Genomic DNA, 22,188 nt, shown 5'->3' on the forward strand with positions numbered 1-22,188 from the left:
TGGCATGAGAGGGGCTTTGGTAAGAATTCATTTGCAAGTAGTGAAGGCAAGTGTGAATTCAGAACATGTGCACATGGAGCTGAGCCAGTCTGAGGTGTTTGGGGTGGGTGTTAGCAATGAGGTGAATCCTCTGTGTTTCTCTTTGGGGGACACAGCAGCCGAAGTGATGGAAAAATCAAACAGCAAGTTGTACATGTTTCAGTGAGACAGCTTGTTTCTTAAGCCCAGGTGGTTGGTGACTGTGGCATCACAGGTACAAATCAGATTGCTCAGCATGGAGTTTGCTGACTTAAACATATCTTAACAGGTCCCAGAATGACGATGAATAGTAAGGGTCTGTTAGTGTTATGTTATGTGTCACCGTGCAGCCTGTGGAGGCTCCATAAAGGATTCTCTCAACGGCTATCAGTGAGAATTGGGCTCAATTGTCTAGTGATGGTCAAGATGCTCACTCAAGGTTCTTTCTCTAGCCTTTGTTCCTGCACAATGCTCCAGTTACAGCAGCCTTTCTAATCCAAGCCACCTCTGCAGGCTGGAAGCCACAATCCCACCGAAGCCCAGCCAGCACTGTCCCAGATGCAAGTGAAACTGAGCCTTTACAGTTTGCTGAAATTCTTTCACCTGAGGTTCTGCTGCTTAAAATATTTTTTCCTATTTTTCTGTGAAATGAACCACTCCTAAATCTCAATGAGGAAAATAAACATCTTCCAGCATCAGAACCCAGCAGCACTTACGTGTTGTGTTTTCCCCTTCTTGGCTCTAGATGTTGGCATGTTAAGATCAAGATGGACAGGGCAGGGTGTTCCCAGGGCTCTCTCAGTGCTGCTGCTCTGACTTCATGTGTCTTCTCTGGCTGAAATACACAGGGTTTGGTGCAAAGCTGCAGCAATGGTCCAGCGATCTCATTCCAGTGGGGTGAGCAAGCAGACCTTTGAGCACATACTGAAGTTGTGAGTCTACATTTGTCATTTTTTCCTTGCTGATTTTCATTCAGCAGTTGTTGTACAAAGATCAAAATCTCCTTGTGTTACGTGCTTGCACATGCTTATGGCCCCCAAGTTGCTTGCCATCCAAATAAACAAAATTACTACTCTGTGGGAGAAATGCTATTATTTTTGTTGTTATTAGCTTAAAACAATGGAAAACCAGGCACAAAGAAAACAAAATTGTTTTTTTCCAGTGGCTGCACAGTGAGATTGTGACAGGGCCAGGAACTGAGTCCAGGTGTCCTGAGTCCCAGCCCAGACCTTTAAGCACCAAAATATCCCGCTCCTTGTGAATTCAGAGTGTTTTGGCAAAAGTTTCCCCAGAATGTTTCATAACTAATGTCAGAGCTAGACTCTGAACGTGTCTTACCAGTTAGGAATTTTGCTTTTATATACACTCACCCACTTAAAAACTCCCCCAAACTTAGCAGCTGTTGGCTTCTTTGTGTTACTTGAGTGTTTCTAAGGCAAATATGGAACATGATAAATTGAAAAGCGTTGAGTTGAAATGTTCTGCTTTGAGTCTGCTTAGCAAACTCCAAAGGTCATCTCTGCTGTGAAGAGCCAGCAGGACAAGACACAGTGTGAGCCTTGTTTGAAAGGGATTTTCTATTGTCTAGAAATCAGGCTTGTCACATTTCACAGGGGTGGATGTTATCCAGAACTAAGCCCATCCTGGGATCTCTGACAGTTTTTGACAGCTTCTGGAAAGGATCTAGAACTAAGGGGAAAAAGAACATCCCACAACAGACTATTGCAGGTTGTGTCTTGAGGGACCACTTCTCCTTCTGAGATGCCTTCAGTCTCTTTTAAATCTGCACAGGCAGGGTGTTGTTTGTGAATAGAAGTCTGTGGTGTGAAGGAATGCAATTCCCCCAAGCAGCTCAAATCGTGGCTTCTTAGGAGCCCTCTGGATCAGGTCAGCAACTTGTGTATCTCCAACAAACCTCTTGTTCCATCTTGACTGTCCTAATTACCAGCTGCAGTGGCATTCCTGCAGATACTCAGCAGGACCTGAAAATTCCCATTGTGAGATGCTCTGGTCAGTCCTTTATTCCATATTCGATGGTGTCCAGCTGCAATGAACTTTTCCAGAGTGGAATTATGTTGAAATGATCTGTTTCAAAATGGAATGTATGTTTCTGAATAGGAATGTCTCTTTAAAAAAAAAAATACTTCTGCACTGAAGGGGTTTTGGTTTTTTATGTGCTGTCTCAGTTAAAAATTTCTTACAGTCATTTTTCATGCCTGCTGGAAAGCCAAGGGATTATTATGGAGAGTGGTGTCCTTTGGAAAACTCCAAATGAAAGACTGGAATAGATGTTGTTTTTGCAGTAAAATCTGGCTTCCCTGCACATGTTGTCAGTACAGAGATAATCCTTAAAAACTTCTGAAGTTTACACAAGGCAAATTTTTTGCGTTTCTGTGGGCACTGTAGCACAGCTGTGCTTTGGTGTGCAGACCTGGGGAGCAGGCTGGGATGCCGTGGCTTTCACCTTCTTTTTGGGGATATTCCTGTGTGCTTCTTGGACTGTCTCTACCCTGGAGCCTGTCTGCTCTGCTGCAGGATGGCAGGGTGTGAAGCTCATGCTTTGCTGCAGGTCTCTGTTCTCGTTCTGCTGGTGGGATTTGTCTGCTGGGTGCCTGTGCAGGTGAGCTGCTGTACCATGTCACATGGATGTGCCTGAGCTTGCTGGCTCTGGTGCCTCAGGAGCAGCCTCTTGGCACAGGGCTTGGTGTGGGTTTTGATGTCAAGGAGAACACTTGGACACAGCCTAGCCAGGGCTAGCATTAGCCTGGCCCTGGCTGATATGTTTGGGTCAGAGTGTGGATGTGTCCCAGGGACCTCACTGCAGCTTGCTGGTACTCAGTGGTGTTGGCTTTCTTTCAGAAGCAAGTGCTTGAGTGACTTCTCTCCTGCTAGCTCATGCAGATGTTTCACCTGAACATCTGTTCTGCTCCTGATGCTCCCAGCAGCTGCTGTGGATGTTTTCAGCACTAACAGTTCTGTTTGTTTACGAGGCTTTCTCCAGGGTGAAACTAATGTCTGGTCTCAGTTCTGAATCTCTAAACCCAAAATAACTTGGTATACCAAAATAAACTTCTCTTTATACCTCTGCCACTATCAGCAGAGTCAGGCCTTTTGCAGCTATACACAGCTGAGCTTAATAAATGGTTCTGAGTCCCCATCTCCAAGTAGAAGCCCTCAGCCTGGACATAGCTCAGCCTCCAAGGCTTGTAGACAGAGCGGTCTCAGCAGCTGCTTTCTTCTTCTCTCTCCATCTCATCTTTCCACCTGGGACTGTGCAGGTGGTTGGAGCAGCTGAGTTAAGAGGATGTGCTGCTGGAAAACAGGCTGGATCTCATCGCCAGTTGCAGTGACTTATCTGGCTCTCAGCAACTCCAGCTCTTTCCATTTCACTTATATGTGGCTTTCCTCTCAATTCAGCTTTTTTCTTTAGCCTCTGCATTCAGGTTTTCCTTGGTTATCCCATCATTTCCCAGTCCAGAGGTGTCAAAAGGATGTCAGAGGATGCAGCATAAACTGTGTTCACCTTCCTACATCACCAACCTCACCTGGTCTTTCTAACCTTGTTACAGCTGAACAAGCTGGAGGAGGCAGCAAATGCAGCTCACACCTTCTTCATGGCAAACCCTGAGCACATGGAGATACAACAGGACCTCGAGAACTACAAGACCACATCAGGGAAGGTCAGCTTGATTGACCAGGAGGCCAGGCAGCACATGGTGAGTCTGAGTTGAAGAGGTGCCCAGCTTAAGTATCAGGAAGTCTGGAGAGGAGAGATTTAGGAGGCCAAGAGAGATGCATCTATAAATGGGGAGATTCTTACCAGTGCAGCAAAACAAACTTTCCCTTTCAGCATTTTCCCTTGAGGTAAGCCTGCTCCTGCCTTCTCAAGGCACTCTGCTCTTTGTTTGATTGCTACATCCCCAGCCTGGCCCCCCTCTTCAGAGAACTTGGGGGTCATCCGTGGCTGCGAACACACACCAGCAGACAGCTTCGATGGAAGCCTCCACGACAGATCTTGGCTCCTGTGTGTTTCTTTTGAGCTGAGTTCTCCCACCTGGGTGGGGTTCATGAACTTGAGTGGCTGTGCTGGTGAGGGTGCAGGGTGGCAGGCAGGAGTGTGTCAGCTTTTTCCACCTCCCCAAAGCAAAAGCCCAAGACAAATGCCAGGGCCACCCCCAACTTCCCAATTTCACAAGAATCAAGGGAGCAGGAGTGGCTGTTTGGTGTAATTAATGGAGGTGCTGATTAAGGACCATTTTTAGAACAATCTTCCTAGGTCAGGACCAATCTTTTTCCTTGGCATTCAGTGTTGTTATTTGTTGGGAGGGTAAAAACAGAAAAAAAGGATTTTTTTTATATAATGCATAATCTAGGAGTGGCACTGAGAATTCCCTAAGTATGGAGGAGTTGAGAAGAGCATTTAGGCAGGTTTAGTAGGTTCCAATGGTCCAAAAGTCCACTGATGGCTTAAACACAGTTTGGTACAAGTGATTACATCTGGTAGGTATCTGGGGAGAGATTGTCCTGTCCCTGCCCCCTTGTTCCTTCTTTTGAGAAGCATCTACAGGTGGCAAGGGCAGGGTGCTGTGGTCCAGGCAGTGTAGCCTGCTCATGGTTTGTGTTCTGCCTTCCTACTTTGCAGGAGGACTACAGTGCTGGAGTGAGGCACTATGACAGGGAGGAGTACGAGCTGGCCATTGAATTCTTGGAGCGTGCCTTGAAAGGATACTACTCCGAGGATGAGGATTGCCAGATCATGTGCGAGGGACCGCAGAGATTTGAGGAGCACGAGTACCTGGATTACAAGGCTGGTCTCTACGAAGCTGTTGCAGGTGAGATCTTTTTGCATTTTTAGAATTCTCACCCTTGGCCCTGAAATGTTTTTAATTACTGAGTTTGGGCCTTTGGCTGGATTTGGTGAAGTATTTTCCCTTCCATCTCTGCTGCTGGTAACGCTGCAGGAGGCACCTGGAAGCTCAGAAAGTGCAAACTCAGAAGACAGTGAACTAGAACATCTCATTTTGGTCCTGAATGGAAGCTGGGCTAGAATAATTGCATTTGCAGATGTGGGAGCATTTGCAGCTTTCCATTACAGCTTGAAGTTTAGGTGCTTTATCATTAACTGCTTCCGTTTCCCCTGTACACGTCTCGCACACCTCCCTGGGATCTAGACATTGCTGGCCTTTGTTTATGTTTTCTGTTTCTGAGAGCATATGAAAAGAGCAGCAGAGTTCTCTTGGCCATGCTCCAGAGGGCCAGGAAAGTTGCCAAAAAGGCTCGCAACATGGATTTTCTCCCCATCCAAAAGGATGGATTTGTCATTAGTGGAGGCCCACCTAATTATGATCTTGACTGAAATCTCTGGAGAGAATTGAGCATTGCTATGTAATCTTCAGATTTGCATGTGTGGCTCTGAGCCAGAGGGGATTAAAACAGTTCATTCTCAGTAGAAATGAGATTACATTTAATTAGTCAGGAGGGAAGGAAGAGCAATAAATTAAGGTTTGTTTGGTGACAGAAATCTTATTTATCTGCTTATGGTCTTAGAGTAGCATCAAGCCCTGGAATCTTGCTTCTTATGTGGAAAATACTTCACTCAGATGCAGACTGCTTTTTGGGTTTGCATAATTCTGTTTGTGTCGAGACAGGAAATCTAATTGAAACAACCAAGAGGAGAAACCACCAGCATACCAGACGGGAAGCTACCCTGGTGGGGTTTGTTTACCCATGCGAAAAATAGAAGTGTTGGAAGGGCTGACTTGGTACCAGTGTGGCTCTCAGCTGATCAGACCTGCTTTTAGAGCCCTGACTAGGACCCCAGGGGCCACATCAAGAGAGCAGTCTTCAGTGGCAAAGCAAACCCAGCATCCTTCTCACTGAAAGCTGCTGCTCTTCGAACAAGACAAACTGTTCCTGTGCTGGGCAAGCCGGGTGCAGCCCCAGTGAGCCGAGGGGTTTCTGTGCTGGCCCATCCTGAGCACAGACAGGGTCATGGTGTGGTGGTGCTCAGAGCAGCACATCACCTGGGAGGGACAACAGGCCAGATGGTCCCTGCAAGTGCTGTGGCTTGGCCAGGGATGCCTGGGCATAACAACTCTAAACCCCGGGACCATTCAGGTACCCAACAAAACAGGGAGTTGAGGGAGGGAAATAAGATACGTGATGCAACTGCTTTCCTGTTGGAAACTTGGTGGTTCCTTCCAGGGCAGCATAATCCAAAGTTCACCCCTGGTCCAAGGCACTCAGGCACAGATGTTTCAACAGGGAGTGGGAACACTAATATACAAAGAAAAGAGAGTTTCTGTTTCTTCAAAACTCATTTCTCTCTTTAATCCCAAACTGCTTTGCTGTGCTGCTGCTTGAGGTTGAAGCACTCTCACCTTTTCCCCCCAGGGACAGATACATTTCAGTGAATTGATTCCAGTCTATATAACCCTAGTTGTAGGGCACTTTGAGAGTACCAAGAAAAAGCAGTGCTTCTCAGTGATGGATTATTTCGGATCTAGGATGCTTAAACAGCTTTAAATTACAACAATATGATTTATGTCCTTTCCCTTCTTGCTTTTCTTAATGTAATACCCTGTGTGTGTATGGTAAGTCAGATAACTACTCGGACTACCTGTCAAGAGCAAATAGGCACTGTTCTGAGTCTCCACTTGATTTCATTGCAAATTCCTCAGGCGTTTTTTATGGCAGCTCTAAGAAATGCTTTGGTAGCTGAGCACATGGTTATTTTCGAGCCTGTATTTGTTCCTTAAGGTTTTTAATGGTGTGCAGAGACAGAGCAAGCAGAGTAGATTCATAAGTACATTGCAGCAAAGGCTCTAAAATGGAATCAGATGTCAGTGTTGGCTTTAAAAACTGTGCAGCTGGTACAACGCCTATACTGTGGACTCCCACCAATTAAGAAACTTTGTTAATGGCAGATGTTTACCATGTGTTCGTGATTCCCTGGGAGATACCTCATCTTTGAGAAGCAGCAGACATGGGGTTTTCTGCTGCCCAGATTTGCACCTCAGACCTTTCGGATGGGGTGCAGGTGCCTTGCTTGGCCGTGCTGGAGAATCCGCACCAGCCCCTCTTAGCTAAGCCTCCCCGTGCCCTCACAGGACCTTCCTTGCTGCAGGAAAGGAGAGGATTAAAGATGAGGTGAAGGAAGGGAGTCTGGAGCTGGATTTCATGTGGCAGCACATGTGGCCGCTTGTCTTCACACCTCTGCTTGCTTTGTGGGTTTGTCTCTTGGGGTTGAAGTGCTACCTGCCACCTGCGGTCCCTGCCACCAGCTTCCCTGGGCAGAAACAGCGCTCCTGCCACACAAAAGAGATGCTCAAGCTCCCTCTACAGTTGACAGAAGGAGGAAGGCCTTTCTCAAGGGGGGCAAGGCTGTAACTGCAACTCTCTCAAATTGGTTTTGGGGAGGAGCCTTTCTCTCAGTGCACACTCGCCTGCCAGACCAAAGCAGTGTGAGTTGCACATCCCTCAGCTCAGGAGTTTTATCCTCTGTCTGTCCTTGTCTCAGCACTGTCGCCATCCTTCTCAGCTCAGGCCACCTTCTCCCTCTTTTCTTGGCAGATCACTACATGCAGGTCCTGGCCTGCAAACACGACTGTGTCCGAGAGCTCGCCACACGTTCGGGCCGGATCTCACCCATCGAAAATTTCCTTCCCCTCCATTATGACTACTTGCAGTTTGCCTATTACAGAGGTAAAGGCTCTTGTACTGTTCCTCGTAGCACCTGGCTGAGTTCTGTTCATTTTGTGCAAGTTTATATTGTTCCATGTGGGAGTAAGGCAATTTTCCCCTCATGTCCACACTACAGTGATGCAGAGACGTGGTCTGAAAGAGAAGCAATTAACAGTGGAAATTGTCTCTTCAAAAGTCAGGTTGACTGAAATACAATTAAGTAGTTTTGTGAAGGTGTTTTAGATCATCAGTCAGGTTTTAAAAGACCAACCTTTAGCTTAAACATTGCTGTTCTTTAAATAAATCATGTTTTTTAGGATCCTTTCATTTGGCTTTTGATATTAAAATCCTTGGGATTTATATGTTTCACAATTTCTGAAATGACCTGATAAATTTTCTAAATTAAAATATAAGAGATATATGAATTAGCTCAAGTTTATCCCAAGATGCCAATTTTTTGCCAATTGCCAAATATTTTAAGATTCGCAGTAAAGTCGCAGGAGCTGGCAGCATGGCAAAATGTCAGGAGTCGGCAGTGCTAAAAAATAATGCCAGTTGTGTGGTTCTGTGTGCTATTTTATTATGTTCTGTTATATAAAAGAAAATAGAAATCTGCTCTCTCAGGATTCTGCAAAGAGCTCTTTCCTGAAGAGGGCAGAATGCACAATGGTCAAAATTTCTACTCAGACATAAAGATTCTTCATTCATCAACACAGTGGGAAGAAAGAAGGAGGAGTCAGCAGCGTTTCATGTGTGGTGTACAGGCTTCTTTATTCCTCTGCCCAGTTAGAGGTTTAATGTGGTGGGTAAAACCCCCTGGGCCCTGAGAGATGCTGCACAGATGAGAAGCAGCTTGATGCCAGACAGTATCCACATCCTGCCCATCCAGTTGGATCCCATTTGGATACCATCTGATCTGTGTATGGTGGCAGAAAAGTCTCGTGTCTGTGCCTCAGTTTTCTTGCTGGTGAAGTGGAGTGGTTAAGACAAAGTGGCATGAAAAGAGCCTTGTGAAGTGCTGGGCTGCCCCTTCAGCTGATGGGGAGCTCAGGCTGTGCCTCCATCCCTGCAGTCCCCTCCTGGGCTCTGTGTGAGCCCCCTGTGCCCCCCTGACCACTGCTGTGTTGCTCCCCAGTCGGTGACTACGTAAAAGCCCTGGAGTGTGCCAAGTCCTACCTGCTCTTCCACCCGGATGATGAAGATGTCCTGGAGAATGCAGGTTATTACGAGGGTCTCTTGGAAGGTACAGTGGATCCAGCCACCGTCAAACCCCGCAAGGTGAGAGTGAGTGACACCTGAGAGCTCTTGGTGGGAGGCTTTAGTAAAAGAATCTGCTGAAAATAAAAGCAGCTTGGCAGCTTTCCCACAGTGGGACCACTTTGAAAAGAGAAGTGGAAGTGCTGGGCTCGCTGGTGATGCTGAGGTGGTGATTTTTGTTCAAGTTCACAAGTTCAAGTTCAGAGTCACTGGTGTGGAGGAGAGGCCAGTGAACAGGATCTGCTTTAAATGGGGACTTCAGCTTAGTAAAGCCTGAGCAAGGGCAGGGAGGGCAGTGACCAACAGTGTAAACCCTTCTCTTGTCCAGTGCTCCGGAGGATACGCAGAGGAGGAATGCAATGAAACACCCAGCAAAAGGCTGAGAAATATTTCCCAGGGGAGGCTGGGATCCCAGCATTACTCTCAAGTGTCTTAGCTTGGAGTTCAGGGCTCAGCCTGTCCTGCAGGGAGTAGCTTTGTTGTCACAGGGTTAGGCTGGGGTCAAATAACCAAACTGTGTGTGTTCCATCAACCAGCAGGACTGGCTTCCTCTCTGGTCTGGGCAGCCTTTATCTATGGCCCTGGGGCTGCCTTCCTCACCATGCAGAAGTTCCTCCCATCCCATCACAGCCCTGCTCATACCTCTTGCACCATAAGTAGAGTGTTGGCAGGAATTGGTTTTTCCATTCCTTTGGGAACTCCTTGACTTCCAGGCAAATCGAGGTGAATTTGGTAAAGTGTTAAGAAATAAAAGCAAATTGATAAAAAGGAAAACAAGAATAATTGTTGTTTTTCCTCACAAAATGAATCTAGGAAAAAAACCTTAAGTTGACAAAAACATTTAATTGTTTACAGTGTTTTGAAGTTTTCTGTAACAAATGAATTGATTTTTGCTTTGCACAAGACTTTTCTAGGAGAAATACCAGTGTTTTGTTTACAGACTTTTCATTCAAAATAAAGCCCTCTGATGGACAATTTCCAGCTGGCTGTGCTTTGTGGTCCCCATCCAAGCACTCTGAGTGCATCCCAGGGCCAGGCCATGGGCTCCATGTGGGGAACTGAGGCACAGTCCAGCCGGGGTCCCTGCCCCATCAGCCTGCCCCTGTTCTGCAGCTGGGGTTTCTCTGGCCAGCCTTTTGCCCAGATATTTGGAGGCTCTCCAAGGCGCTCGGGAGTTTCTTCCAGCTATGGACATGTGTTTTGGGGATTCAGGCTTCCTAAATGAGTTGCTGAACACTTTCTGTCATGTACTGAGTGCCTCAGCCTTGTTCCTGGGGCTGCTCCAAGCATCCCTCGCCCCACGGGACTTTGCAGCATTGCATGGAAACCAAACCCCTCTGAAGCAGAGGTGCATTGCCACTGTCTTGCAAAAGCTTGCCATGTGCAACTACTCCTGTTTTCCTTCTCTTTTCAGGAAGCAAAAACGCTGCTGCGGCGCCACAAGCTGGAGTCTCACCTCTTGCAGGTGGCTGCGGCTGGCCTGGGATACGCCTACACGGAGCCGGTAATGCCTGGGTGTGCTGTGGCAGGACCTGTAGGAGTTCACAGCTGTAGGACCAGCTCCCCCCCTCCCCTCTGCTATAAAGCCAGTCCTCTGCAGGTGACTCGGGAGCTGGGTCTTGGCCTGGTTTGTTCCCTATAGGAAAATAGTGGTGGCAAAGCAAAGGCAGGCAGTCCTGGGGTGATGGAGAGGCACATACAGCCTCGTGCAGCTCTCCTGCCATGGGGTCTGTCTGAGTCCCAGCCACTGCCATGGTGATGGGGTGAGACAGAGATGCCTGAGCAAGCTGGGCTTCCTAGGTACTCATCACAATGTGCCAGTTTGGATTCACATTTTCAATCTGGTGACCTCAGGCCATTGCCCAAAGTTGTGTGGGATGGATCCAGAGAGGCTGGCTGATGTTCCTGGGAGTCAGGCAGAGCAGGTAATGCCCTGGCTTTGGCCGGGCATTAAATTAAGAAGTTTGACCTCTCTCTTTTCCCACAGAACTACTGGAACAGGTATGGCCCCCGCCAGGACGAGCACAGGTGAGCCACAGTCACCCCAGCTGAGCTGCAGCTTTGCCATTCCCCACGGTGGGATCAAGGGGATGTGCTCATGGTGGGGTACCAGCCTGCCATTCGGGGGTACTGCCCATCCACCCAGCTCACCATCATGGCTGAACTAGGGCCCATTGCCCCCTACCATTACAAACATTCCCACAAGGACCTTATTTTAGCTGAGTGCCTCAAAACCAGCAATGGTCTGGAGGGAATTTGATTGATGGGGCAAGTGGTGCTGGTCAGATTTGTTGGTGTCTGTGCTTTGCTGGTGGAAACTGTTGCTCCCATTCCCAGATGTTTGCCACAGGACAGGGTGAGGGCTTCAGCTTGTATGTTGTGACATTTGTACAAAGTACTGATCTGTTTGGGGGTTTTGTGTATTAGTTTCCAAAGGGTGCAAAAGTGCAAGAACTTGTGGCCAAAGTTGAGACGTTCCTCTTCTCTTTTGCTCCTCAGTGTCCCATCAAGTATCAGCAGTGAACCAGAGGATGGGCCCCGGCTGTCCCTGACAAAGAAACCCATGCCAAAGCCAGATCGAGAGCTGAAGGAGGGTAAGGCTGATGGAGATGTTTCAACAAAATCGGGATGGTTTTTTTCCTATTGCTAGAGACTACACACTGCAAAGGCTGGCCACTGAGCAATGAGAGCCACTCCTATTTAAGGAGTTCCAGTTTTGTTTAAGAGACAGAGAAGTCTTCATGCTGCCACAGCATTTCTGGGTCTGTGGATCCCAGGGCACTGCTTTTTGGACGTGTTTTTCCCACCTGCTGAGGTGACAGAGCCCTGAGATGTGGAGCTGGGAGGTTGGGTCTTCCTCACCATGGGGAAAGTGACACCAGCACACAGTAGTCTTTCCTCTTTTGGTGCTTTTAAGATCAATGTGTTCCCTGTTGTCCAGGCTGCAAAAGGAGGGATGCTGGAAGCATCTGGTCCTGATGCTTTGCTAAATGTGCTGGATCACACTGTATTAGCTTATGATTTCATGTCTTAGCTCACATGAAATCACTTGTTTATAAGCCTGTCAGCAGACACTTCAACTGATTTCAGCACATTTTCAGCAACCACAGAAAATACCATAGCATCTTCTACTAAAGACAGGATTTTTCCCCATAACAATTTTGAAAAACAATATTGTAGCCAAGCACCAAAGCAGAGTCCTTGCTGCAAAACAGCAGGGTCTCAAGCCAGGAGGTGTCTTGTGTCTCTAGCAAGCCAGCTCCACAGCAGCAGGCAATTAAACCTCCCTCTAATGCAATGGATGGTAGCGCTTTTTGGGGAATTTCACAGCTTTCCCCAGCCTGTGTCCAACTGCTCAGTGTTGTGTTCAGAGTGTTGTTATCCCTTCTCTAGCCATACATAAAATAGGCAAATACCACAGTAAGATCCCAAAGATCTTGCTTAAGCCAAGAGCTGGTTGAATTACATTTGTTGGCCTGTTTGCCATTTATAACCAAGTAATTTCGGAGTCCTTCTTTCTGTTTTTATTTTTCTCTATGCTCTTATTCTGGTTTACTTGCAGAATGTTTTTGTTTACAAAGAAAACTGAAACCATTCAAAAAGAAACTGGGATTTTTGTCCATCCAGCTGCTGCCTTTCTCTGTTGTCTTTTTTTCTTTCTCTCTTTTTACTTGGAAAAAGGCCGAAAGAAAAAAGTCTGTTTTAGTTTTGTACTCTTCCATACTTCTACCCTTCCCCCCTTCCTCCTTTCTGCCAATGCCTTCACTCCCAAAAGTCCAAAGAATTCGTCAGTTTCTTTGGGGTGTTTTTCACAGAGCACAGAGACATGGAACAGGCCTGTCTCTCTGCTGATGCTTAGAGGAGGCGGAGGCAAGGAAAGCAGGTGGGAGCACACTGTCAGTGTGGGACAAGGGTTCAGTGTCCATGGCACAGAGCTGGCCCACTGGATCCCTGGGAGGAACAGAAGAAATGTTGGAAGTGGTGAGTGATGCTTCCCATGTTCATCCCTCATGTGCCTGTGGCTGGGGAAGAACATCTGAGCTGGAAAACGCAGCACTGATTTGGAGCGTGCCAGGAGTATGGATTTGAGAATCCTGATTCTGATCCAGCTGCATTTGCAATAAGTGTGGTTATCAGGCAACAAAATCAGCACAGTGAACGCCAGAAACATCCCATCTTTTCCATTTCCAAGAAACCTAACTCTTCAGAAATAAAGTTGTGGGCTAATCACAGGGCTCTGTGGGTGTTACGTGTCCTCCATGGGCCAAGGAAACCTGCCAAGAACACAGTTTTGACTCAACAGGCAAGAAAAGTTACAAAAACATTGTCACAGAGAAGTTCCGTAGTGCCACATGGTGAGAGGAGCTCTGTGACTCTGTTTCCTCTATTTCATTGTGTCTCTGTGACAACAAATAATTTTCCCCACAGTTTAGATGTATTTCACTTTTCTCCTGGAGAAACGTCTGGTTTAGGCTTTTATTGTTACCATTCATTTCATTTTCTCTCTTTGAGGAGATGCAAGAAAGAGACTTCAAAAGATGGTGGTTTAGGGGCCTTGCTCTGGTTTTTTGATCAGTCAAATTTGATGGGGATGGATTGAAACCTCTCATGAAAAGCTTGCAGGCAGAGGGAGGCAGCTCAGAGGCAGGATGTGAGGGATGGCAGGGACAGCCATGGCAGCTCCTTTGCCTCAGTGGAGGAGGATTGTCCTCAGAGTGCTCTGGCTCACCCACTCCCTGCCCCCGTTCTTGGAGGAGAGCAGGGCTTGCTGCAAGCTCAGCACCACGTGAGGTTTTCTCTCTGTATAGAAGACAAAAACCACTGATGACAGTTGCAGAGAGTGGCTTTGCATGCCAAGCCAGCAGGATCCACACAGCACAAATGCAATGGGAGCCTACAGCCTTGATGGTGTTGACGGCTGGGCCAGAGAGCCAAGTTAGCCACTGTCCGTATCTCTCCCTGTGTCCCCCTGGGGTTTGGTGTTTCCAGGCTGTGGTCCCTGCATTTGCAGGGCAGCTGTTCAGATGGTAGAAAATGCTGATGCTCCTGCAGCAAATTGGTTTCATCTCCATGTGTTCCCATTGCTTCTCTTTCTTATGTTACTGATGGGAGGCCAAACTCTGCTCTCTGCTGTGGAGCTCTTTGCCTGTCAGCGCACCTGGGTGACTTCAGCTGGCCTCCAGCCACTGTACAAGATGTCAGCAAGGCCAGGGCATGTTCAGCAGGATGGTTTTGTGTCTCTGCTCAGGGGGCCCCCTTCTCTACAGCGATGTGAAGTTTGTCTACAACTCTCAGCAGCTGAATGGCACCCAGCGAGTGCTGCTGGATAACGTCATCTCGGAGGAGCAGTGCCGGGAGCTGCACAGGGTGGCCAGTGTGAGTAGGCAGTGGCCCTGGGCTGAGCGTGACAGCTGAATGTATGACCAGCCTCTGGAGAGCTTCTGGGTTTATGCCTTGCTCCTGGGTGTTACAGCTGATGCCGGGATGCCTGTGGAGAGCAGGTGGATGCTTGTCCCCGTAGCACACCCATAACTGCAGCACGGGAGCTGCTGCTCCATCCTGGGCTGTTCTTACAAACACGCTGCAAGACAGAGCCTGGGCAGAAGGAGCTCTTCCTCCATGTTATACACAACCCCAAAGGATGCTAATCCACAAGTCTGGTAGAGCCTTCTCATTCACCATTAACTGAGCCTGGCAAGGGACTGAGGGTGCCAAAACATCCCCAGGTAGGAGGTGGGTGGTTGATATCCAGCATCCCTGTTCACAGACAGCTGCAGCACCTTCCCACCCAACTCACCTGGCCCAGTGAATGCAGCCCTGGGGGATTTGGGGAAGAGGGTGCCTGCCATGTGCTTCCATTGCAGACACCTCTCTCCTGACAAACCAGTTCACCCCTCATCTGTATTCATGTCTTCCAGGGGATCATGTTGGCTGGAGATGGCTACAGGGGCAAAACCTCCCCCCACACCCCAAATGAGAGATTTGAAGGAGCCACTGTCCTCAAAGCCCTCAAGGTACAGCTCCCTCTTCTTTCTCCTCCTCCTGTGCCCTCCCTCCCACTCTGCACATAACACTGACCCCTTCTGGCCTTTCTCCTTGCCCAGTATGGCTACGAGGGCCGTGTCCCGCTGAAGAGTGCCCGGCTGTTCTATGACATCAGTGAGAAGGCTCGCAGGATCGTCGAGTCCTACTTCCAGCTCAACTCCACGCTCTACTTCTCCTACACACACCTGGTGTGCCGCACCGCCCTCTCTGGTGAGGAATTGGAGCTAGCAGTGGAGCAGGGAGGATGGCAGGGGTTCAGCCCTCCGTGGGGGCTTTATGAATGGGGGTCAGAGTAGCTCCATTTTGCTTGATGTTTAAATTGGTGGCCAAGGGCTGGGCAAAGTCAGCATCCCACAGCAGCAAAAAGTGGGCACTGCTGTCCCAAAGGAGCTCATTTCTGTTATGTCTCTTAATTTTCATATCTGCAACTCTTCTGTTTTCTCCTCCCTCTTCTCTTGCCTCCTCTGTCTTTCCGTTCTCCTTTCCACCCCAGCCCCAGCTCTCCATCTCGCTTCCCTGCAGTAAGGAACAGGCAGACCTGTGCAGATCTGAGTCCTTAGATGTTGCCTTTTCTCCCCAGCCATTCCTGTCCTTCTCTCACCTGTGAACATCATCCAATGTGGGGTCAGGGTAGGCTCCCACCCCATGATGAGACCCCACAGAGCATGGCATTTCCATCTCATCCACCCCTTCTCCTTCCCCCTTCCTCCACATGGTTCTGCCTAGGCCAGCAGGAGAGAAGGAATGATCTGAGCCATCCCATCCATGCTGACAACTGCCTCTTGGACCCCGAGGCCAACGAGTGCTGGAAGGAGCCTCCTGCCTATACCTTTCGGGATTACAGGTAGGAAGGAAGGGAGGGGATCTCCCTAGGGACTTCTCTCCCTCTGGCTGTCCCCCACCTGTGGCTTAGTGGAGCAGTGTGGGATCTGTCCACGAGGTGGGGGTCAGCCTTGAGACCTCCCCAGTGCTGCCCTTACGGGGATCTCCCACTTCCTCCCCCAGTGCCCTCCTGTACATGAACGCAGATTTCGAAGGCGGCGAGTTCATTTTCACTGAGATGGATGCCAAAACTGTGACGGTGAGTTGGTGCTGCGGGCCAAAAGCTGTTCCTCAGTAGTCCATGCTGAGGGCTCTGCACTTCCCTGGGCAGCCTGCAGCTCCTAACTTGCAAACAGCCCATACAAAATCCTGCTGCAGAGGAGCACAGACCTTCTGTTTCTCCCCACCCCCAGTGCAGGCAAAGGGCTGGCTGGTAGTTGTCCCTGCCTGGAGGACTGCTGAGCTGCCACCCCATCTCGTGGTCAAACATGAACTGGTGCCTCCATACAGATGCAGTGCCTGATCCAAGTCTCTTCTTCCAGAGTGTGTCACCGTGACGGACATCAGACCCTGAGAGGGATGTGGCTCCGGCATGAGCCCTCACCTCTGTTTGTGGCCATTAAGGAAGCTGGGCACTCACTCTGTGGTTGAACAGAGGTCTGGGCACCCTGCTGGGGTCTCTGGAGGAGCTGGAGGGTAGATTGGGTCTACTTAAGTGCCTGAGGGTCGATTTGATTGGCACTTCTGCTCCCTCCTGAGGTCCTGCAGGACTCTTGTGGGCTCTGCCAAGAGAAGAAAGAGATGTTTCACAGCCATGCCAGGCTTACCCTGGACGTCCCTGGAGTTACACCATGGCCCCATTTTGCTCTAGGTGGTCAGCTATAGTTTTGCAGAGACTCCATGCCACTGTCGTTTCTGCATGATGTCTGCACAGCAGGAGCAAGCTTCACACCTGCCTATTTACTCCACACATTTTCCCAGGCACGCCTAGAGCTCTACATGTCCCCCAGAGCAGCTGAGCAGGTCCTGGGGCGATGCAAAGGGATGTCCAGTGAGGTCCCAGGCCCTGGACCATGGTGAGCCTGGCCACAGCCAGCACATGCAGCTCCTTGCCAGCCTGCTGTTGCTGTTTCCCTGCAGGCCTCCATCAAGCCCAAGTGTGGGAGAATGATCAGCTTCTCGTCGGGTGGCGAGAACCCCCACGGGGTGAAGGCGGTCACCAAAGGCCAGCGGTGCGCTGTGGCTCTCTGGTTCACCTTGGACCCTCTTTACAGAGAGCTGGTGAGTCCCTCCATTCTGCTGTGAGGGGAGTTGGGGCATAGCCAGCATCGCACAGGAGCCAGGACCATCTTATTCTCCAGTCCCAGTCCATCTGTTTTCCTCCCATTACACCTCCCACAGCAGCATTCCCATGATATGAGCTGGTGGCCCTGGGGCAGGTTTTTGCTGCCAGTCCTGCTCCTGGGCAGCCATTGCCCTTGGCCCGTGGGGTGCAGTGCTGGGCTGGGGTGCTGAGTGGGGCATGGAAGGGCTCCGTGCAGGGCTGGGCTGGCCATTTCTGACACCTAGTGGCAGCAGCCTGATGGATGGGGAACTCCTCCAGAGCCGTCCACAGCTCCGAGTGCTGTGCTGAGTCGTGCTGCTAAGTCCGCTCATAGGCATTTTGGCAACCTGAAGTCCATGGCTCTGGGCACCCAAGGTGCCTTGCAAGATCTGGGTTGTGATGCCTTTCACCAGGCACCCTCCACATTCTGTTTTAAAAAGCTGCTGTTCCAGCCCCTGCCTCTCTTTGATAGCAATTCTGGTCTGTAGAAATAAAAGATACAAGACCAAGCAAAACTAAATGCACTGAGAAAGCGAAACCCTCGTTCCTTTCCCTTGTGATGGAGGTGGGCTGCAAGGTTTGGGGAAAAGCTTATTTTCAGCCATCTACTTCGATGTCTCTCAGATTTTTTACACTAGCAGAAATTCCTCCAGCCTTGGTGCCTGTGTGGTAGGAGATCAGCCCTGCCCAGGGAGCTGGAAATCAGTGGAGGGGACAGGAGGAGGTTGTGCTGCAGCAGTGGCTGCTAGTGGAGTGTGATAAGGGAGCTGCAGAACATCAGCTCTGCCCCAACCACTGCAGCCCTGCAGGGAGGAGAGAATCAGGTATTGAGGTGGGAAAGGATTTGATTTATTTTGCCCAGGAAATCCCCAGCTCGAGTCCCAGGCTCTCCCCATCCTCTCACCTACACTGCTGGTTCTGGGGTAAAATCCTTGCTGCATGTCCTGCCAGCAGCCTGAGCCTCACTGAATTAGCTGGAGCAGGCACTGAAGCTCTGCTGTTACCATTTCATCGCTTCCCCTCTTGCAGGAACGAATCCAGGCAGATGAAGTGATTGCAATGTTGGACCAGGAGCATCTAGGACCCAGTGAAATGAACATCAACCCAAAGGATGAGCTATGAACTAGGCCAAAGACTTTTTCTATTAAATATTTATTTAATATTGTTATTCTTATTAGAACCCTTCTATTTTTGTACAGAGATGCTGTATAAATTAACAGGTTAATATGATTGTGGAGTTTCAGGAGTGCCTCTTCTGTGTTTAGCACAGCTTTTGCTGGAACCCTCATCCTTATGCCAGCATCTCCTGGTGGGGCTGACTCTGCTTCCAGCATTCCCTGTTCTTCTCTAGCACTTCTCAGGACTCATTCAGGCCCACTCTACACCCTCGGAGAATCTATTTTTTTTCTTTTTCAACCAAAAATAGCTGCTTCTCTTTAGCATCTGCTGGAGAAATGTCTCAGGTGTCCTAAGGCACCAGTCTTCCTCCTCCTGCTTCCTCTTAGGGGAAATTGGAGCACAAAAACTGGAGTAATGATTGTCCCTCACCATTTGAAATATGCCTTTAAGGGGAAAAAACAAAAGGAAAACCCAAATCCTAGCAAAATGAAGATACCTCTGTAGCCATGCAAAGCTGGTGTTTGGGCATTAATTCTGAGCAGAGCTTCCAGAAATCAGCTGCTGAGCAGGGGCATGAGCTGTGCACGGGCATGAAAGGATGTGATTTGCAGCTGACTCTGGTGAAATAGGGTCTGTCACTCATGTTCAGTCCCTTCTCTTGCTAATGGCCTGGGAACATGAAGGATGCTGCTTCACACTGCATACTTAGAGCTTCCAGCCCAGTCTGCCTCTGGTAGAACCCAAAGTTTGTAGTCATAATTTCCAAGTTCCTGTTGCAAAGCAGCTTAGAAAGAACCATGGTGTTGGATGGTCATGGTGCAGCTCTGTACTCTGGGTGTCCTGGCTGCATCCTCCCATCCTGGCAGTGCAGAAGCAGCAGATGTTCATGGTGTAGTAGTATCTATTTGCTCAGAGTGGTTCTGACCCAGCCTGTTGCAGTGAAAGCACTTTTTGCAAGTAGTCAAGTAACTGCTGCTAAGCCAGTAAATCATCCCTCCCCAGCTATTAAATTTAGTCCTGTGTGTGGGATCAGAGCAGCCCCATCTCAATCAGAACAGGCACTGAGCCACAGAATTGCTGTCCCAGACCTAAGGACAGCTTTTACTTTGACCCAGCAGCTGCTGCTGCTGCTGGAACGCAGTTCCTAAAAGGCAGATTTTAGCAACCTTGAAATTACTGCAAGGCTGCAATCTATCCAGAAAACACTGCAGGGACCTTTGCTGGAGTTCACATCCTTGAGCAGCTTTGCTCAGCTACCTGCTGCATTGGCTCTTTCTTCAGTCCTTTTCTGCTCCCCTCTGCCAGTTTTGGCATTCCCAGGACTTAAAATCTGCAATAGAGAATTGTCTTTTCTCTTTGCTCCTGCAGCTTGTTCCTATTCAAACCTCCCAGGCTCAGAAGCCCCCTCTTCCCATCCAGTCACTGGCTGCAAAGGCTGTAGACAAGGATTGTCCTTCTGTAGAGACCTCCTCAAAAGCTGGTCCTGGGCAAGACAGGGGGGAACTCTGTGCATCTGGAAAAACAAGTGCCCAGACTGTGAAGAGGGCACTATTACTGCCTAGAAAATGCTGGAAGAGTCTTTTGCTGCACTTCCTCCATGCTGAATCTGCAGAGGAAAAAGCTCTGGGTGTTTCTGAGCCACCAGCATTGCTTATTCCTTTGAGGTTATCTCCTTTCCTCGAAGATGGTTGAAAAGATTCCTCATGTGGGCTCCCTAAAGAACTGCCCCAGGTCTCTGCCTTCAAAGAGCCTTCCCTGTTTTAGTGCCTCTTCTGTAAGTGCTTAACGCCCCCTCCCCTTTTTCAAAACAGCCAGAGGAGAAGCTGGGGGGAAGGAGGGGAGGGCAGCTGTTCAGTTTGGAGAGCTGACACCCATTTCATTGTCCCTCCACATGCACCACGCTGCTGCATCCAAGGCTTGACTCCTAATGCTGCACCTTCTGCATGGCTCTGTGCTGCCATCCCCCAACAACCATTACCCAAGTGCATCCTGCAGAGCTGCCCCTCGGCACAGCCCCAGCCCTCCCAGGGATCCCACCAGCTGGTTCTCCTGTGAGGAGGTGCAGGGGCTGGCACAGGTCATGGTTTGTTTGCTGCTGTGGTGGTCAGCCAGAGCTGTGTTTAAATCCAGGGAAAATAAACTAAACACATCTGTGCCTGTCTTTGTCTTTCTTCAGTGAAATGTTGGATAGACCAAGGAATTTGGGGCCTGCTTCATGATGGTATCTGTCCCTTTGGCATTTCCTGCCTCAGACCTTTGAGCAGAGCCCCCTCTCCATGCTGGAGGAGCGTGGATTGTGTGTGTGGGCTTCTGGCTGCCTGTCCATCTCCCTTGCTCTGTATCCAGCTGTGCAGTAACTTCCATACCGTGGACATGCTTCAGGCAGTTTGGTGAGCAGAGGGAGTCACAGCCCCTGTGCACTGCTGGGGTGTGCAGGGCCACAGACACCTCAGTGAAACAGTTTTGGTGCAGGACCATGGAGCAGCCTCAGGGGGATGCAATATTTCAGGACTCAGTTGCAAACATGGCCCCTGAATCCCCAAGAAGGGAAAAGACTCTGCGCTGCCTGGGCCATGCTGTTCACTGCACTGCTCTGCCAATGGGACCTGCTGGCAGCCTGAGCCAGGCTGAAGCCAGGAAATGGGAATGCAGTGAGTCAAAGGCACTTCTCCCGTTTGTTTGTTTTTCCAGCTCTCTGCTCTGGCAAAGTCTAGCTCAGAAGTTGATCTGTATTTCTGCTGCAACAGCAGAGGTGGGTGCCAAGTTTATTTGCACTCTTTAGCCTCACAGGAGCAAGTGGCAGAGCTCTTTGGGGTAAAATACAACACAGGTTCTTGTATCCAAGTGGGATGGGTTGCCACCAAGGTGGCTTGGACTCTGAGAAATTAATTTTAACTCTTAGATTTGATGCAGGGGCCTGGTATCTGGCAGAGCTGTCAGGGTCACATCCAGAGTGCCTCAGAGCACCTGCATCCCTGTGAAAAGAAAGCTGATGACAATACTGAACATATACACTCCTCCTTGGTCAAATATGCCCCAGGGACAACCTGCACTTACATTTTTGCTTCCTCCTACTTCAATTCACATTGTTACTCCTCTCTTGACCTGCCAGTCTAGTAATTGCTGCTTCCCAAAGCCCCATCGTGAAGCAGCTCCGCAGGGAGGCAGTGCCTGCAGTCACAGCACTGAGCACAAAGCTGATGTGCATTCCAGAGCACACTTCATGGCTCCCAGGCCAGCTCCGAGCTCCTCTAGCCAAAGCTTGGCCACCAAAGAGAAGCACAACCCAGGTAGGTGTTGGTCATGTGTTATACATTCCCCAGTTCTATCACCAGCAACAGGAGCCTTTTGGAGATGGAGGTGGTTGAACTGTGCCTTAGTTCCTTGTGCACTCTGCCATGCCCTTCCCAATAATAATAATAATAATAATAATAATAATAATAATAATATAAGTAGAGTGGGATTAGCAGGGTTGATTTATGACAGTCAACGAGGAAAAAAAAACAACAACTCCCCATAAAGGAAATGTAATGGAATTTAAAAGTATTTAAAACAACAGCTGAGGTGGTTCTGTGTGTGTGTGCATGCGTTTGGGTGTGGATGTGGTTTTGAAAGCGAAGCCTGCATGGTGTTACTCCATGCCAGGGGACCTTTACTACCAAGAGGATTTGTTTTGTTTTGTTTTGATGCCCAAGTGGGCCCAAGCCAAGTTCACTTGCCCATTACACAAAGCTGCTGTAGGTTGTGGGGGCACTGGAGGAGCCTGCTCTGTGCCACAGGCATGTCTCAGCAAAGGGAGGTCAGTCATATTTCAGGACAATACAGATGAAATAATGCCTGCATTAAGGACAAGATTGCACTTTGCAGCCAGGGATTCAGCAACGGAGTGTGAAGAGCCAGTGAGAGCAAAAGCACCAAGG

The 22,188-nt window shown here is 49.1% G+C and overlaps 1 protein-coding gene across 4 annotated transcripts in view; it reads left to right on the forward strand.

The window, feature by feature from the left end:
* P3H2 (prolyl 3-hydroxylase 2) overlaps nucleotides 1-20,423 on the forward strand; it is a 65,447-nt gene extending 45,024 nt beyond the window's left edge. For 2 of the 4 annotated variants that reach the window (XM_048314724.1, XM_048314727.1), the window contains exons 2-15: nucleotides 3,588-3,734; nucleotides 4,661-4,850; nucleotides 7,591-7,722; nucleotides 8,837-8,979; nucleotides 10,373-10,462; nucleotides 10,946-10,986; nucleotides 11,458-11,552; nucleotides 14,207-14,334; nucleotides 14,877-14,972; nucleotides 15,063-15,213; nucleotides 15,730-15,847; nucleotides 16,009-16,084; nucleotides 16,966-17,106; nucleotides 18,179-20,423. In XM_048314724.1, coding sequence (XP_048170681.1) covers nucleotides 3,588-3,734; nucleotides 4,661-4,850; nucleotides 7,591-7,722; nucleotides 8,837-8,979; nucleotides 10,373-10,462; nucleotides 10,946-10,986; nucleotides 11,458-11,552; nucleotides 14,207-14,334; nucleotides 14,877-14,972; nucleotides 15,063-15,213; nucleotides 15,730-15,847; nucleotides 16,009-16,084; nucleotides 16,966-17,106; nucleotides 18,179-18,271 — 1,641 coding nt within the window. In that variant the 3' untranslated portion in view covers nucleotides 18,272-20,423. The other 2 variants (XR_007205790.1, XM_048314726.1) reach the window with 2 other exon arrangements.
* Nucleotides 20,424-22,188: the final 1,765 nt, after the last annotated feature.

This window comes from Corvus hawaiiensis, chromosome 10 (genome assembly GCF_020740725.1).
Source record: "Corvus hawaiiensis isolate bCorHaw1 chromosome 10, bCorHaw1.pri.cur, whole genome shotgun sequence".
Taxonomy (NCBI): domain Eukaryota; kingdom Metazoa; phylum Chordata; class Aves; order Passeriformes; family Corvidae; genus Corvus; species Corvus hawaiiensis.